This window comes from Psammomys obesus, unplaced genomic scaffold (assembly GCF_907164565.1).
Source record: "Psammomys obesus unplaced genomic scaffold, mPsaObe1.curated_primary_1811, whole genome shotgun sequence".
Lineage (NCBI taxonomy): Eukaryota > Metazoa > Chordata > Mammalia > Rodentia > Muridae > Psammomys > Psammomys obesus.
The window spans coordinates 23,837,713-23,856,746 of NW_026585797.1; the positions used below are offsets into that span (position 1 = coordinate 23,837,713).

At 39.0% G+C, this 19,034-nt stretch overlaps 2 protein-coding genes across 3 annotated transcripts in view; one reads left to right on the plus strand and one right to left on the minus strand.

Moving 5' to 3' along the window:
- Nucleotides 1–649: 649 nt before the first annotated feature.
- LOC129670686 (uncharacterized) lies at nucleotides 650–7,611 on the minus strand. Its single transcript, XM_055599237.1, has 5 exons — nucleotides 7,578–7,611; nucleotides 5,856–6,485; nucleotides 3,159–3,282; nucleotides 3,032–3,063; nucleotides 650–972 (listed from the first exon to the last, which is right to left on the minus strand). The coding sequence occupies exons 1-5, from the start codon at nucleotides 7,609–7,611 to the stop codon at nucleotides 911–913; spliced, it is 882 nt and encodes a 293-aa protein (XP_055455212.1). The 3' UTR covers nucleotides 650–910.
- Nucleotides 6,060–19,034, plus strand: part of Echdc1 (ethylmalonyl-CoA decarboxylase 1) — a 28,636-nt gene continuing 15,661 nt past the window's right edge. Inside the window, exons 1-3 of one of the 2 annotated variants that reach the window (XM_055599329.1) lie at nucleotides 6,060–6,135; nucleotides 10,621–10,836; nucleotides 15,586–15,728. In XM_055599329.1, coding sequence (XP_055455304.1) covers nucleotides 10,623–10,836; nucleotides 15,586–15,728 — 357 coding nt within the window. In that variant the 5' untranslated portion in view covers nucleotides 6,060–6,135; nucleotides 10,621–10,622. Of the gene's footprint in view, nucleotides 6,136–6,388; nucleotides 6,564–10,620; nucleotides 10,837–15,585; nucleotides 15,729–19,034 lie in introns of those variants that run through there. The other variant, XM_055599327.1, reaches the window with a different exon arrangement.

A 19,034-nucleotide genomic window follows, 5' to 3' on the forward strand; every position in this document is an offset into this window, starting at 1 on the left:
TAGTATTTTGGTGAACTTCCATTTCCACCTGATCGCTAAGCTCCCTATAGTAGAATTTAAATTTAACATTTTTCTGGCTTTTGCCACATTGCTGGCCCATGCTGCCTGACCAATTGAGAAGATATTTTTGCATCCTTACTAATCCTGGCTATTGCACAAACATTTAAAACAAATTCAATTGTCTCCCTAGCAGCCACTCCACTGGAGAGAACTCCCAAATGCATATAATGGTATAAAAACGCCTGAGAGCTCTCTTCTTCCAGCCCCAGCTATGTGAATGTCCTCCACCGAAGAAGAGACATGAGAGAGTATAATTTTAGTTTCTGTTCATTGCCTTTCACCTGACAGAACAGAGCAAAGCCTTGATTGTTGTCATGGCAGTTCTGGTGTTTCAGTTCAGAATTGCTTGGCTCCATGTTCCTAGGCCTGTAGTGAGGCAAAACACCATTGTAGAAGAGCATGGTGATGCAGAGCTGAGCACACAATGGCAGACAGGTGGCAAAGAGACCAATAAAGCTTTTTATAGAGGTGTGTAGATTACTATGGGCAGAAAATTTCAAACTACCTTAAAAATACATAACCATTAGTAGCTACCGATATATTATGAATGCTTTTTATTGTTTACACTTTTATTTGCATTTATTAACTGCATACAGGAGATTTCTTTTTTTTTTTTTACTTTTTTTTATTGTTTATTATTATTAGTTACATGTTATTAACTCTGTATCCCACCTGCATAGGAAGAGGTTTCTTGATGACATTTCCATATGTAAATATGTGTTCTCAGATCTTTCCTTTAGTTTCATGTTTTTCCCCCAGAAGGAAATAAAGAAAATGTGCTGTTTTCATTGTTCTGTGGTGTGTATACGTGAATTATTTTACACAGTATGAAGATCTCCAGTTTTTTTTTTCATGACACAATTTCATTCTTCTGAAGGGATAAAATGAGATCAGAAGTAGGAATCAGTAATTCTGAAAAAAAAAATACTCTTGTCAGTTTGATTGTTTAAAAAAATAACCATTTTACACAATTATAAAACATTTAAATGACTTAAAATTTTTATAAGACCTAAAACTACAAATAAAATGAAATGAATAAATGTAAAAGAAAAACAATTTCATTTTTCATTACAGCTGAGTAAGACTTCATTGTTTATCTATACATTTTATTCATCTACTGAAATACATCTTGGCTGTTTCTGTAATTTACCTATTATGATTAGTGCCATATTATATTTTAAATAGAAAAATTAAAGCAGCAGAGAATCATGTGCTTTTTATAATAGTGAAAGAGATTAACAAAGGACTTTTATTGCTATAAAAGAAGAAAAGAATGGTCAAATAGAAGATAAGTTAAGGAAGGGGTTTAGGAGAGGCACAAGAAAGTGAAAAAAGCACATGGTAATAAACTTTGTGCCCATGATTCAACACTATTTTGAAAAAAAGAAAGAAAGAAAAATTGAAAGAAAACACAAGAAAAACTAGGTTTAGGAGTAGTAACAAGCTTTCTGGTTTTCTACAAGGTTATAGGGAATACAGACTAGGTTTCTGGGGTCAACCTCATCTCTCACCTTCCTGTTTTCTCAAAGCACTTAAAATCAATTTATGTGGTTTAGTCTCAAATTTATTCCAATTTCAAGATAATGATTGCTATGGCTATTCTTGGCTGTCTATATTGGGTATTAGCATATAGGCAGCCTGCTTCTGTGTTGCCTAGTTACCTATGATGTCATCATATGTCACCCACTAGGTGTGGTGGCAGGTATGGTTCTCAGCTGCGCATGCATAAGCTATAAAAGTACCAACCTGCCTCTTTGTCTCTCCCACCACGAGCTGCCTATAATCTGGATTCACCACTAGGCTTTCTGGCTAATAGATTTAATATAAATTCAAATGTAATTTTAAAATTGCTTTATACTGTTCTATTATATTATTGGTTCTAAAATTCATAACTCAGCAGTTACTAAGTAAAAATTTTTGCCTAGATACCCTCAAACTATAATACAATGTTAAAACTTGGTCATTGTGCTATATTTTCACTACCAAAAAAGTTCGATAAGCTTGGTCTTATTTTCTGAGTATGGTAATATTATTATGCACCTATTGTCAATCTCAAAAGACAGGATTCTTCCCTCCTCCCTGGTTTTGGGACCCTCTTCCCTGGCTACTCGATCCCTACCTCCATACATCCAACACCTGCAGATTGAGGAGTTGGTTTCCATGGTCAGCACAAATGTTCCCCTTTGTCTGAGAGACTGACCGGCATCTCTCCACTTCACTGGTGAGCGGAGGTACCATCTCTTCTCACTGACCCTCATACAGACACCTTCCCTTGGGTGAATAATCTTTTCCTACTGACATGTCTCTCAGCTTTCCCTTTCCTTTGGCACGTCCCTAGTACTAGGTGAGGAAGTGTCTCCCAGGAGTCTTCCCTGTGCCCCCCAGCACTGCGTGTGATGACCTCCTTTGCCAGCTTGTACCCTAGTACCTCCGGTTCTTCTGTACTTTGTGGGGATGCCCCAAAGACTGGCAGAACTGACTTTTCTCTTTTCACCCATGGGAATCGTGTCTTCCACCATAACCCCGGGCTCTTCTCTGAGATGTCTTCTAAATAATTTTAGATTAAATGCCTACCACCCTCTCTAAGGGCCTCTAGGCTTACACTCTACTGCAAGCAAACTTGGCCTTAATTCCTTAGATGACAGATCCAAAGCAAAATCTTTTAAGGTATTGTCAGCAATCAGGAAAATGGAGGTTCCCTCGCGTAAATAGAGGTTCCTGTGTTCAGGTCTTTTCTTCTGTCTCTATTTGCTCTCCCAAAAAGTTTCAAACATATACCTAATTTTTTTTTTCTCCGTAACCTACTTAACTTTGTCTTCTGCCTATATATACTTTCCAGTATCCTGCCATATCCACATGTTTCCTACATCCACTACAGTGCCAAAGCAGCTACCACAGGTGTTCCAGTCTGACCTCTTTGAGGTCAAAAAGACACAGCCTTTTGATTCAGATCTTGAAGTAGGAGACACACCTTTAACCTGGGCCACACCTTCTGCTGGAAGCCTATATGAAGACATAGAAGAAGGAAGATTTTGTTCTTTGCCTGCTTGCCCTCCCCTCGCTGGCACAGCCATCCCTTCACTTGCATCGGAGCTTACTTCTTTGGGATCCAGCATATACAGAAGACCAGCTGAGACAGCCAGCCTTGTGGGATTGAGCAGCAACTGAATTCCTGGACTTTCTGTTCACAGCTTGCTACTGTTCGATCAGCTGGACTGCAGCCTGTAAGTCATTCCAGTAAATTCCCTTTATATACACACACACATTATGTATGTTCTGTGACTCTAGAAAACTCTGACTAATACAATGATTAAATCATACATATGAATACAGAGGAGACTATATATAGAAATATAAACAATGGTTTGGTTACTTGAACTCATCAAGTGTTCCGTTTTTTCTCTATCCCTAATTCCTAAGATGCTTTTAAACTCTTTTCAACTTTTTTTCCCTCTCTTTTACCCATTCCATCTCAGCTTGCTGGTAAATTCTTTGAGAACTGGCAACTCATGAAATACCTGGAAAATTGACAAAGAATAGTGTAGTGTCATATCCAAATGACAGATGCTTGTACTTAATAAATATATTATCAGAGAGTTACACATACACAAAAACACAGAAGACCATAAATTTTGGAAGGCTGCCTGGGGCAAAATGAACACATCCAGTCAAGGAGCAAAGTGACAAATGCGTCCTATTAAGTCACTATTGTCAAGAGGTTTTTCTCTTCTACATTCCACTCCAACAGTGTAACACTGTATATCACATAAGGAATTGGAGGTCAGGCTGGCCAAAAGAAAAACTAGAACTCAAACACAGTAAATTATTTTAAGTACTCCAAATATAATATCATTCATAGAACACAAATAACTAGACATATAGGAGAAACATATGGTCAACCTAGTTTTAAAAGAATTTTGATTGGTTACATTATCTGTTTCCCTCTTCTGCTGCCTTCACTTTGTTAGGCCAGGGTTTGATTAATTTTAGGTGTATTACTATGATGTCATATTATGCAAATACAGAGGAAAAGATAAACCAGATCTAACTCACAATGGCCAAAAGATTCTGAAGATAGGATTATGGTGTTTTTCCTTAGTAGTTTAAGTAGCTATTTCTTCCTCCTAAAGACTAATTTCCTGTTTACCACTCAACCTCATTTACATTGGATTCTACTGAGTCTTCCTAGCAACAAATTCAAATTTGTATGTGGCCCCTCCATTGATAAACATCAACAGGGGGAATTATGACATTTCTGGAAAACAAAACAAAACAGAAAAAACAAAACAAAACACAAGAAACACTGAACCTTCTGCAAGGCCAGTTACCTGACTAAAGCCTTCAGTGCTTGTGGGGAGGCTGGGAAGTTTCAGACCCTGAATCAAATGACAATTGATCTTGGGCCTTGTTTAGCCCACTCAATAGGCATTTGTTACCAACCTCTTTAGGTGATCCAACAATTTTGTGATCATTAGGCACATCTTTTGGAATAAACAAACTGATAGCTCCCACCAACAGAACTCCTAAGAATGCTGTCAGCTAGCAGCTGAGACCTACAGCTAAGATTTCCCTGCCCCATTTTACCCAGCCTATCTCACATTCTCAATGTATGTGGGAACTATCTTAATTTATTACTTTTGTTGTTCCTGTTCTGTTACTTTAACATCTTCATAAAACTGCTGTTATATTAGAACAAAGAACTGCAGGTAACCTCACTCTTATTTGGCTTTAGACTAAACTTTTATTGCCTTTGAAAAAAAATACTGGAATTAAACACTCCCAGTAACGACTTCCTGCTACCAGTTCAGCTAACCTAGACTTCTGTTTCTCTCCATACACACCTCTGTATTCTAAAAACGTGTCATCAATCTGATCCAGTGTTTTGCCACATTATAACTATTTCACCAGAAATACATGTTTTTATTTATTTGATCCTTATCTATGATTACTGCAGAAGTCTGGGAACACCAGAATGCCATCCAAACCAAGGCATAGAGCTGACCCAACTGATGACCTCTGGATACCCATTTTCCCCCACCCCTTCCTTCCTTAACAACAACAACAAAAAATTCAGGTAGCCCAGGCTGGCCCTCAACTCTACATAGCTGAAGGTGTCCTTGAACTCTTGATCCTCCTGCATCCATTTCCCAAAGTACTGGGATAACAGCTGTGCAACATCAAGCTTGGCTTCTCTTTCTAAACAGATATATTAGAAAACAATCTGCACAACTGTAATTCTCTCACACAAACTTCTGGACTCTTTCAAGGTCTCAAGAAGCACATAAGAAGGGCAAAGACTCTTGTTCCTCAGTTCTGTAGGTTAAATCTCTGTGCTAAACTCAAACTAAAAAATTCAGCGGGACTAACCATTTCTACACTGATCAACAGGCTGTACTGTTCAGTTCTCTGATTCTTTTGAACTCTGGAGTCCTCTTTTTAAAACAGCCAAACTGTGTTTGCCCAACCCCCTGTCCCTACTGTTCGAAGTTACTGATTAAAATGTTTTAACCACCTTGATCTATTTTTTATATCATCTACCTAGGGCTTAATATGAGTCCTTTCTCTGTGATAAAATGATTCCAAAGGAGTAAAGGGGCCTGTCCTTTCAGTCGTCTTCCCACGTACCTCTTTACAGCCTGTGCCGTAAAACAGGGGTTGGAATATAATTTTTAGCTTTGTTTCTTTAAAAAGCACATGCCATAGTCATGTCACAAAAATTTGCTGAATATTTAATTTTTGGTAGATGACTTTGCCCACAGCAAATCTTAAAACTAGACAGGTTCGGTATTCTTTACCTTTTCCTCCCTTTCTCTTCTCAGCCTTCCTTTCTCTCCAGGTTTGCAGCCAAACAGGGTAGGAAGGATTTAAGTGGCCTCCTTTCCCTAGCCTGAAGCTCGGGACATCTGGGGAGAAAATTACAGAGTCTGGTGGGAAGAGGCGGGACTTCCCGGGCTGCGGGCTCCAGCAGGAGAAGGCCCTGCGGGCGCGCACGCGGAGAGGAAACAGGCCTGAGGGGCAGCGGAAACAGCGTCCGAAGCCGGTGTGGAGGCGGAAGAGGGTCGCGCGCAGCGGAAGGTGGGCTACAAGGGGCGGAAGAGGGTCTCCGAAAGCGGAAAAGGAAGTGAGAGCGAGGGGGTGTAGGCCCGTGTGTGCATAGTGAGTGGCGGTGGGGCTTCGTGCCAGTCCACGGACACCGTTCCGCCCGAGCGTGCTGTGGCGTGATGGGGGCGTGGAGCGCCTTCGCTGGCGAATCCCGAGCAGCCGCCGCGCCGGGCTGCGCGCCGACGCACTGCGCAGGCGCACTGCCCCCTGCCGGCCCTCGGAGGGAGTGCAGGCGCCGCGTAGGTGGGCTCTTGAGGTCCCCGAGGTCTCCGGGAAGATTCCCGGCGCGTTGCCGAGAACGTGGGAAAATCGCGACGTTGGCACTTGCAGAGGACGAGAGAGTTTGAGCTCAGCTCTCTAAGTTGATTTCTGTACGCTCGGGAATCCCAGTGAGAACTTAGGTAATGTTCAGTGGGATGTCTGTACTGCCTAGCTGTGAGCTAAACTACCTTGCTTATTTTAAACATTTCCTACGTATTTGTTTCGTGATGCCAGCTTTTCAGCAACGGAAGAAGAGCGGACCAACTTTGGCGGGTGTTAACTAAAGGTATCTTAGCCCTTCCCTACTTTTGTCAAATCCCCAGCAGTCACTGACTGGAAAGGCTTCCCGAGGGACGTGACAGTACTTTTTGTCTTTCTGTCTTTGACATCTGATTGTATAAAGTGCTACTACTTTCTCTTGTTCTGGGTGCTACAGGTATAGAGATATGACCAAGACTCATCGAAGACTCGCACTGAAAAAAACACCCTCACAGGGGCACTGTCAAGTAGAAATGGGAAACCTCGGGAGTGGAGAGAGAATGGGGCATGGCAACAAAACAGGTTTCTTTTGTTTGGTTTTGAACACCTATTTGAACTGTGACTTGAAAGTCAATTAGCAATTGGCCGGCTGGAGCGATGAACATTCCAATAAGGCAAATAGAGTGAGGCGATGATCATTACAGTAAGGCAACTGGGTGAGTTAGAATAAGGACGCGGATGGATGGTGAGTTTGCTCGTGGTCAGGTTCTTAAGCCTACCAGATTGTTTTAAACAAAAATCTTGGAAATTGCTTTTTGCCAGGCACTATTCTCAGCAATCCAGGTGCCTTCTTGGGAACTAAATTTTTTTAGTGGGACGTTTTGTCAAAAGAAACAGTCATGATAGTGTTCGACATAATCACAAATGTTGGTAGTGGAGATGGATTTTATGTACAGTAGGGAATTAAAGAACATGACTTGGGATTTCTGAAATTCAAACAAAAACCTGTAACGTGCTGAAATTTGGGATGACAAAAACCAAGATTTGAGGACTTGAAAGTTGTTTTCTTGGGTATGGGGAGAGGTGTGGGTGGCATGTGGAACTTGAAACAGTAAAGCTAAGAAGTATATAATTGAAAACTTGAAAAACAGGTTGTGTATTTCCTTCTAAAGTACCTTCTGGTTTCACTTTGTTTCCTTCCTTCCTCATGCTAATTGTTTAAGATATGAATTATGTTAGTTTTCTAGACCCACTTAATGATTCCGGTGCGATGTTTAACTTTTCTGGACTTTTAATGAGAACTTAGCATGTAAGAATTGGAGAGGGAAACCTTTGGTCCCAGGTGCGAGTCTTCGATGAGTCTTGGTCATATCTTTATACCTGTAGCACCCAGAACAAGAGAAAGTAGTAGCACTTTATACAATCAGATGTCAAAGACAGAAAGACAAAAAGTACTGTCACGTCCCTCGGGAAGCCTTTCCAGTCAGTGACTGCTGGGGATTTGACAAAAGTAGGGAAGGGCTAAGATACCTTTAGTTAACACCCGCCAAAGTTGGTCCGCTCTTCTTCCGTTGTTGAAAAGCTGGCATCACGAAACCAGGCCAGAGGTGCTTTTCAGCTTTGCAGTGGCTGGACAGTGATGGTGCTCAGCTGGAATGATACGCTTGTTGTCCTACCATGTGACGCGATTCAGATTTTTACCCCGTGGAGAAAGTTTTATAAAATTGTAACTGCCTCACACATTTTCATTGCCTTGTGTTCCAGGATAACAAGTCTATGACTATACTTCTAGGTACTGTACTGATTCAGAAATGTCTGTTATCTTAGCATCTGAATCTTAAACTCCACTTATATTTTTAGATAGTACACAAATTAATTGGCATCTAATATCTTATCACTTTAGCACCTAGCCATCCTCTATCTTTAAGAAAGATACACTGCTGGAGCTGAAGTTCCAGCTGGGAAACAAACTCAGGTTCTATGGAAGAGGGGTAAATGATTTTAACCATTGAGCCATTTCTCCAGCCCAGACTATTGTGCATTTTAGTTTGTGTGGTTAGAATTGGGATGAAAGTATGCAAAACAAGCTATTATCAAATTGTTAAGACTTGAGTTCAAATTGTTAAAACTTAAGTTTGTGTCAGTGGGTCTAGCAGACTTGAGCTGTACTTTGCACTATGCTGGTGTAGACAAGGAATGTGAAAGGAGTATGGAAAAGAAGAGTCAGTGTTGGGAGAGACACAGAGTAGAGAAAGAAGAGAAAAATATGGAATTAATAGAGGAATGGGTGCATGTCATAATAGAAGGCTTTCTAGGAAAAGCCTTTCTAATGAGGCAAAGCAATGCATTGCATAAATATTTACATGTTTAGTGATTTGATGGTAAGGAGGCATGATCTGATACCACTTATACTAACCATGCTAGAGTCCCCAGATGTTGGAGGGTGAGACAATATTCCTAGATAAAGTAAGCAGATCCCTTACCACTAGAAAACAAATATACTAACCTATAATAACAATTGAAATGCCAATGTTTTTAAGCTGTTATATTTTATACTTTAATTTCTTTTTTCATAAACAAAGCATTATAAAAAGGTAGACAAATTAATATTCTTTCAGCAACCACCTAAATTCTGATCAAGTTTTCTTAGAGCTCTTATTTGAAGTCATGACCAGTGTGGGGAAGATCAGAATTTTTGCTTCAAACTAATTTCTTAGTTGAGTTATTTCTTCATACTTGATCATACTCAGGAGCATACGAAACATTCACAGAGCACACACAGCCTGCGTAAGAGCAATAAACTCATTAGGCTTACTTCTGGATGTGTAGGCCACTCAACTTTTCAGTTTGAGATTTTGATCTCGAGATTTCTAGACTGAGAACAGGTCCAGCAGAACCATGGCACTTATTCTGTGTGGCTTTCTTAGAGTGAGCAAGTAAAGGCAGCTCCAGGGGGCTTTCCCCAAAATATAGAGGGTATTGTGGAGAGTAAGACTGGGCAGTGGAGAAGAAACAAAGGATAGAATTAAGCAAGCCATATTAGCAGTACCAGTAGAAACAGGCACACATTGTTTCTTCCTACAGAGAGCTCAGATTCAGTCTATGTGGAAATGAGTAGGATGACACAGGTCAAGACTGGGTTTCCTCAATTAAGTTTTCTAATAATTTTTGGTATTTACTGGTTGATTGTCTCTGGATCTGAAAGAATCTTAGTCCTAACGCATAACATCCATTAGCCTTGTAAGAGAAAAAGAAAATTATTGATATGTGTAACATGTTAATATAGGATAATATTAATAGTCACTTTTAGGGAGAAATTTAGACATTCTGTTTTGAAGTAATGGGTCAAAAAGAAAGGAGGGAAATATTTTAGGATTGGGAAGTAATGTAGCCTGTTACATTTGTGAGACTGGTTAGTTGGTTCATTATATAATGTTATATATATATATATATATATATATATATATATATATATATATATAACACATATGTATATATAATGTGTATGTATGTATATGGAGGTCATGAGAGAGAGCTTTGAATATGATGTTTTGTTAGTAGAAAGGCATTAAGAATAATCTCAATTGGATTATAGGGACATCCAGGTCTCAATAAGGCCTGAATTAGAATTAGAAGTGTCGAATTTGTTAGGTTACAGACTTTAGGGAAGCTGTGAGCACTAGAAAAATCATCTGTAGCATTCAATAAAAAAATACATTAATACATACACACACACCACACACACACACGCACACACACACATGCACACACACACTCACACAAAGTTTTCTGAGAAACTGTCCCTGGGGGAGATGCAGTAACACAAATGTCTGCTCTGTCCATACAGAGAACCAATAACAAACCAAAGCAATAATCCACAAAAGTCCGGGTTGGTGAACTAGTGCATCGATTGGGTCCCTTACAGGGGCAGGAACGACTCAATGGTGGTTGCGTCACTGAAAGCCCGCCCCAGCATGGGTAAACACTTACAAAAGCTGGAACCTTGAAGAAAAATGTGTGATTAAGTACCCTGGTCTACTTAACACTTTATCTTAATTTTTTTTTTTTTTTAAACTGGAGCTTACCTTCATTAGAGAGGTTTTCACAATTCAAGAGAAAGGCATATTATTATATCTAGATATAACAGTAGAAAAATAAGAATGAATTTGTTTTTGTTTTTTTTTAATTGGGACAACTGCATACTTCTCTCTTTTCTAGAAATGGCGAAAAGTCTTTTGACTTCATCTCTGTCTGTAAGAACAAAACTGCTACAAACTGGGGTGTCACTTTACAATACCTCTCATGGCTTCCATGAGGAGGAAGTGAAAAAGATACTGGAGCAGTATCCTGGTGGAACCATTGACCTTCAGAAGAAAGAAGATGGCATTGGCATTCTGACACTGAACAACCCCAATAAAATGAATGCTTTCTCAGGTATGAGCATTCTGCCTTCTCCAGCAAGAGAATGCCTCTAAGTCATAGCCTGCTGTCATGGTTTTTCTGGTCTTACCCTGGTGAAAAAATTATTTGAAAGTCTTGGTATTTGTTGTAGATTATATACACACAGAAACACTTTTCTATGATGTGAACCGGAAATATATTTTTATAATTATACATATGTTAATTTTTTAAAATCATAAGTATACATCTTGATAAAGATGGACACTAGTAAATCAATATGTTTTTCCATTGGGCTATGTTAACCAATACTACTTTGATATGTTTACTATCAACTAGTACTTCTAGGAAGGCAGGAGAAAGACATTTCAAAGATTTTCTGTAATTTTTTGTAACTGCCATTGTTAGTTTATACCCTTGCCTACAAATGTATTTTTTGAAATTATAATTCCATTATTCCCTCTTCCCTATTTTCCTTTCATATCCTCCCATATACTCCCTTGTTTTCTTTTAAATTCATGACCACCTTTTTCATTGTTTGCATGTGTGTGTGTGTGTGTGTGTGCGTGTGCGTGCGTGCATGCACGCATGCCTGTATGTGTGTACGTGTGTCCCTAAATATATAAGTGTACCCCGCTCAGTCTGTAGGATGTTGCTTGTCTGTGTATGTTTTAGGGCTGACCACTTGGTATTGGACTAATCAAGTGCTCTCACCTGGGGAAGATTTTTCTTCTGCTTTGATATTCCTTAATCACCTCTAGTTCTTTGTGTGGGGTACTGTCCTCATGCACTTTCCCTTTTCTACACTGGCAAGTCTATTGGTGTCGTCCTTGTTCAGGTCAAATTTAGGGAAGTATGTTAGGATACTTCATGGGTATAGCTTCTGACATTTCTAGAAGACATAGCCACAAAGCAAACTTCTTCTTCCTCTGGCTCTTAGAATCTTTTCACCCCTTCTTCCACTATGTCCCTAAACCTTAGGTGCAGAAGTTGTATTGTAGATGTATCTGTTGGGACTAGGCTACACAACTCTGCATTTTGATTGGTTGTGGTTTTCAGTACCCCTCACTCTCAAATTAATAGCATCTTTTTCTTTTTTATTATTGTTACACTCACATGTATAGATATATAAGTATAAACTGCTGTGTCCATTTTTGCTGTTTGTATGTATATGGTGTCAGTGATGACAGCTTTGTATTGGGCTCACTCTGGGAAGCTAACTTTCGCTCTCTTGGCAGTAATTATTTGCCTTTGTTCTTTGTCTAGGGGTAGGACTGTGTCCTTCCATGTTAGCGTGTCTGTTGATATTGCCTTTGTTCAGGTCTTGTTTATGCAACCATTTCTAGTAAATGGTAAATGCTGTTTCACAGCAGCCATCCTGGTATTTTCTCTCTGACCATCATTCCACCCCCTTTTACCAGGTATTCACTGAGCCAGATGTGCAGGAGCTCTGATGTAAATGTATCCACTCTGGTTGGGCTCACTGCAATCCATTGATCTCTGCTTTGTATTTGATCACTTGTGATTTTCTGTGTGGTCTCCATTGGTTGTAAGGAGACTTTTGTTTTGTTTTTGTTTTATGAGAGGTAGTAGCTACGTTTGTCTGTGGGCATAAGGATAAGATTTAGAATGTAGTGAGTAATTATTCTGGTGTAGCAAAGTGGTGGAAGTAGATTTTCTAAGGTCCATGACTTACTACTGCCAGGAATTTGGTAAGTTTCTCTACCAGACATGTTGAGTAGACCTTAAGGCCAAGTAGATGGTTGCTGGTTAACACCAATATTTGAGTGCCCCTCACTGTACCTTCAAGAATGTCTTGCCATCCCTGTCATTGTGGTTCACAGATGCCATTGCTGGGTAGAACTATTAACTGTTTTTTTCCTTTGGCAGCTTTCAGAATGTTTTCTGGTATCATGGATATTAGACCACAGGAAGGAGGCTTTCATGTTAGATCCAGCTCAAATAGTCTGAGTCCTGTGTCCTAAGTCCAGTGTATTCAGCATTATGGGCTTACCCTCAGTGTTTGAAAGACAACCAAAAGCAATACCAGTAGTCTACGTTGTTTCAGGAGTCGGTTGGATGAACCTGACCAGCCATTTAGTCATTTAGAGCTTTCTCGAGCCTGGTACTGATTCTTATGGGAAACATTATCAGCCCAGGAGGCATAGTTTCCTTTATATATACTGTGTGTGTGTATGATACACTTATATGCATTATGTATAATTTTTGGTAAGTATAAAATAATAAGATTCCTTAAGGATTTATCAAACAACATTGTTCCTTCTCCTCCTTCCTTCTTCTGTATTGACCTCCCTCCACCCTCTGTAGTTGCCTATTTTTCTGCTTTCTACTTTGTATCACCTATATCTTGCTATTCCCCTCTCAATTCCCACAGCACCCATGTTTCTCCATGTTGTATACTTGTATTTGAAGTTTTGGAACTAGAAACTGCAAATGAGAAAGGACATGTGACATTTGTCTTTCTCAGTCTGGGAAGAGTCAATATCTTTTCTAGGTCTTCTGGTTACCTGTACATTTTGTGATTTCATTTATATTTAAGGCTGAATTGTATTGTAGTATGTATATGTACCACATTTTCATTTTCACCATCTGTTGAAAGACATTAGGTTTGTTTTTGTTTTTTCCAATTTCCTAGCTGTTGTAAAAAGGGTGGCAGTGTACATGGCTGAGCAAGTATCTGGAGTAGGATTTAGTATTCTTTGGGCATATGCAAAGGAGTGGCATAGCTGGGTCGTGGTAGATTTATTTTTAGTTTTTTGAGAATTGTTCATACTGTTTTCCAGAGTGGTTGCACACGTTTGCATTCTTCTAGCATTTCAAATGTTAGGCTCAGGAGTATTTCAAGAAATGGTATGTGTTTACACATAATTCATTAAGCTGTGGACTGTTAGTTTCCAGTACTGGGCCTTTATGTAAAAGCAACTTTCATAATGTTTACAGAATTCAGAGCTCCTTGTATATAGCAGTGGTGACCAGCACAAATAGAATACCAGACACAAATGAGATTCATGTGCAGTGTTAAACATTCTAGCAGCCATCATTTAGAAAGCAAAGCCAAATAGGTAAGCTTAAGTATAATAATATAATCCATGCAACTTCCTTTATTCAAAATATTTTCAATAAAAATAACTAATAGGAGAAATGCCATGTGAGATTCTTTTCCTTTTATTTTCATAGTACGTCTTTGAAATCTGTTATTACATTTGGTGCATATCTCAATTGACCATCCAAATGTCAAATGTTCAAACTTTTTATGTAATTAATGGTGGTGGTTCCATACACTAAGTTATTTAGGGAAAGTATTAATTTGATGCATAATGTGCAAAACAAATAAAAGCAGAGTTGCTGTGAGTAATGGTGTTGTGTTAGCTGAGGTGGGGAGATAAGTGAACCCCCAATGCCTTTGCTTAAAAAGCTCAAAGCAGCAGATACTCTAAGGAATTTAGTGCTAAGGCCTCCTCCAGCTCTTAAGATTTACTGTACTAAGTGAGTTTTAAATGAACTAGTAGTATTGTTTTTATATTCGTGGCCACCATTATTGCTTACGCACTTAAATATCATGCATAATTGAAGATGTGTATTTGTCTATATATATTTATCTTTACTCTAAATGTATAGATCTTTGTTTTCTCCCAAACAATAAATAGTTTGTATGTAAAAATAATTTTCAAGTACGCAGGACATTCTTGAGAAGTTTCTATTTTAAGTAGGTTATAATTAGGAAGGATGATTTTGTTAGTTATTCGTGAGTTGATAACATTGTTCTCACATTTCTTGTAGTACCCATTGCTACTAATTACTTGAAAAATGGCAGAGTAATGATTATTGACCATGTGGAATATTTCTTCAAAAATATGTCTGTATATTTTTATGGATCCGTGTAGTAAGGCTTGGAAAGAGTACAGATTCTTTGGAAATTATAACCTTTAGATATGATCTTTTCTTTGGCTTCTAATTTTATTTTTATAGATACAAGAAAATAAAATTAATCATATTGCAGATATTATGACCTTAGAAGATAACCAAAGATGTATATATATATATACAGATTATTCATTAGCACCTCAAATGCCATTCCTACTGTTTCAAATTTTAATTTATTGTTAGAGGAAGTGTGGGTAGAATTTTGTAATCCTGTGATAACGATCAAATGTGTAAACTATTGACTTGACTGCTGGTGGACACATGAAGCTCTTTCCTATTGTGCCTCAGGGATGTCAGCTTGTCAGCCATGTCATCAATCTATTCTGTGTTTATTAGCTCTTTCCAGGCCTAACTGAAGTCTTACTTGCCCTGCTGGAAAGAGGGTTAGAAAACTACTTTGTTCCATATTTCTTTATTTCTGGTATATCATAAAATCTCACAGTCATGTTATGCTCGTAAAACTTGTTGCGCTTGTTCCCTGAGACAACATGTATTTGCTGTCTTTACCATAGAAGTATTTTTTCCTTATTGCTGTGTCCAACATTATATATCCCAATTTTTTTATTCTTAAGACATGTATGATGCATTCTTATTTTTCTATCTAAATGCATTTGTCTGGTTTCTTCAGATACATTGAGAAATGAATTTAGAATTTTAAGGTAGGGTGTGTTTTATATATCTTGTTTTATATACCACTGTATCAGCACAATAGATATTTGGCATATACACAGTAAGTAAATATTTGGAAAATATATGTCCCCATGATCTTGCTTGGGACATGAATATTTCTGGTTTTAGTGTCTTAACATATGTTCATGTTTTTCCTCTCTCATCTGATAGGTGTCATGATGCTACAACTTTTGGAAAGGGTGATTGAATTAGAAAATTGGACAGAAGGGAAAGGCCTCATTGTCCATGGAGCAAAAAATACTTTTTGCTCTGGATCCGATCTGAATGCTGTGAAAGCCCTCTCCACTCCAGAGGCAAGTATGTAGGCTATGCACTGAAGGTTCTTTCATCAGACATGGCTGAGAAAGTCATATTTCACTTATGTGGCTATTGTTATAACTCATATTTGTTAATAGCCTTCAAACAATAGTTTTGGTTTGGTTTGTTTATTTTATTTAATGAGAAATTGTAAAAATTTGTAAGGAGAATAATATAGGAAACCAAATGAATGTTAAGGTCTTACCTACAGGGTATCTAGAAGACATTTTGGTTGGCACATTGAACTGACTTATCTTTGTGCTTCAAGCAGAGCACTCTTGGGTGTGCTCATGTTTTTGGAGATGGGTGTCTTTTGCTTTCAGTATTGTTCCTGCTACTCCCCACTGGAAGTGTCCACTCCAGTGCCCACTCTGCTACTCCCGACTGGAAGTGCCCACTCTTCTTTTCTAATTTGATTGAATATTTTTAAACACAAATTTAAATTTTAGAATAATGTTAAGATTTGAAAAAGTTGCAAGAATAGTATAGAGTTCACCATACATGTCCCCTATGCCCTTTGTTTTAGCATATTCCTGTGCTATAAAGATTTATCAAAAGTTTATGCACAAACATTGGTATTTTACTGTTAATGAAACTCCACTGTATGATTTCATAAGTGGGTTCTCTAGTAGTGAAGCTCATGAAAGCACAGAGTGGAGTGGTGACTTGACAGGTAGTAAGGATAAAACATGGGGACTTTATTAGTGCTAGAGCTTAGTTTCCTAGCAGTATCTATACTGAGCAATGCTATAGTATACCCATAAGTATTTTAAAGTTGATGATCTTCCACCGAGTGTTCTCACACGCCCCTCCCCAACACTGATGATAAAGGGAGTGGGAGACAATACTAGAATTGGTGGATATACCTACAGCCCCAATGGGTGCTGATAGTTGAATTGGTGATCATTTGCAAACTCAAGTTGTGCACATTAGATATGTACTTATTTTTACATCTCAGAGTGGTGTGAAAGAGGAGAGAGGAAATAAATTCCATAAATTATTGGTATTGGTAGTTCTATTGTGTCCTTGTTGTGCTTTGGAACAGATTTAGGAGTCATCAATATTCCTTAGGTCTCTAATCTGTGAAAGTTCCTCAAGCTCTGTGTGTGTGCCTGTGTGCATGTGTATAGACTTACTCTGGAGCTCAGACTGTCCTGGAACTTTATATATATTATGTGTTCAGAGACTCAAATCTCTGAAATCCTCCTGCCTCAGCCTTCTGAGAGCTGGGATTATAGGCACGAGGCACCACAACCAACTTATTTTTGGGTAAAATTCAGAGGAGTTACATAATGCTTGTAATTTTTAGGGTATTTTCTCACATGATAATTTTAAAACTGACAAGTAGAAATTGTGGCTTTGTTCTAGAGACCTTGAGAAATCTCTTCTTAGAGTTAAGAAGGAGTCTTGTTTGTTTGTTGTTTTTAATTTTATTTTTATTAATTACAGTTTATTCACTTTGTATCCCCTCGTAGCTTCCTCCCTCTTCCCCTCCCAATACTCCCCTCCCTCCCTCTTCTTCTCCTTTGCCCCTCCCCCAGTCCACTGATAGGGGAGGTCCTCCTCCCCTTCCATCTGACCCTAGTCTATCAGGTCTCATCAGGACTGGCTGCATTGTCTTCCTCTGTGCCTGGTAAGGCTGCTCCCCACTCAGGGGAGGTGATCAAAGAGCCAGCCCCTATGTTCATGTCAGAGACAGGCCCTGTTCCCATTACTAGGGAACACTCTTGGACACTGAGCTGCCATGGGCTACATCTGTGCAGGAGCTCTAGGTTATCTCCATGCATTGTCCTTGTTTGGACTATCAGTCTCAGAAAAGACCTCTCTGCCTAGATATTTTGGTTCTGTTGCTCTCCTTGTGGAGCTTCTGTCCCCTCCTTGTATTTCTGTCTTTCCCTTCTTTCATAAAATTCCCTGCACTCTGCCCAAAGTTTGGCTATGAGTCTCAGCATATGTTTGGGTACAAGAAGGAGTCTTTTTAACTCTTTTTAGAGTTCAGAGAAGTTTACAGTTGTAAACTTGTATAGGAAAGTACAAAGGTGCTTACTTTGCAGCAAGTGGGCATAATATATTTAAGGAAATTGTCACAGTCTTAATCTAGTTTGAATGTCCTCCTTTCTCCCTTGCCTCATTATGTTACTATTCTGCCAACTAATTGCTTAGGTCATTGCTTCAGTGTCTATAGTGGCCCCCAAATGTCTGTGTAACTGCTTTGGGTTTGTTGCTATTCTTGTACAATTTCATTTTAGCTATAGTAATATATGGACAAATTACTATTTTCCAAAATTGTTTCAGTATATTTGGAATTCATCAATCCATAAAACGGATACTTGTGGTCATAGAATAGGATACTTTGCAAGACGGGAGTTTTTGTAGTAAAGATGGGTGCTGGTGCAGAGAATGCGAAGCTTGTCTTTCTTTTGTAGTTGGGTACTGCACGTGATTGTCTTGGTTGTTATTAGGAGAAGCTAGAAGGGTGAAGTTGGATCTCAGGGTACAGACAGGTGAAAACGACATCTGTGGCAGCTCTCTATACCTTTGTTCGGCTGCCTGTACCCAGACATTGGCAGGTTTGTCATTTCTGTGGTGATTCCATGGCTATTTCCTCCACTTACCTACCAGTATTTCTTCCTTCCTTCCTTCCTTCCTTCCTTCCTTCCTTCCTTCCTTCCTTCCTTCCTTCCTTCCTTCCTTCCTTCCTTTAATTTTTTAAAAAATGTGTAAGGGTATTTTATCTGCATGTATGTCCGTGTTTCACTTCCATGTCCAGGGAGGACAGAGCAAGGCATTTGATCTCCTGGAACGGGAGTTAGCAGATATTGTGAGCTATAGTAGGTGGTGGAAACTGAACCCTGGTCCCTCAAGGAATAGCCAGTGCTCTTAACTGCTGGGTCCTGTCTCTGGTCTCTGACTTCTTTTCTTCCTTCAACTCAGGAAAATATAAGTGAGTGTTTGACCTTGTGGCTTTGGCAGAATTATTATTAATTCTTCCTCCTCTCCCCCCTCCTGTTCTGCTTCTTCATTTTTGTAGTATAGTTCAGGGTGGCCTTGGACCCACAGAGATTCCCCTGCCTCTGCTTCCCAAGTGTGGGGATTAAGGTGTGTGCCACCATTCCTGACCAAATTAAATCTTATCCCTAGGTCATTCGGGCCAGTATTGATTTGTATGTTATGACACATTCATAGTAAAAAAAAAAAAAAAAAAACAGTTATTACATTCTGTGTTTGTCATTAGTATTGGTAGTATACTGTCAGCCTCAAGGAACTTTAGTAAGCTGAGTTAAGGGAGAAAATTGGAGACA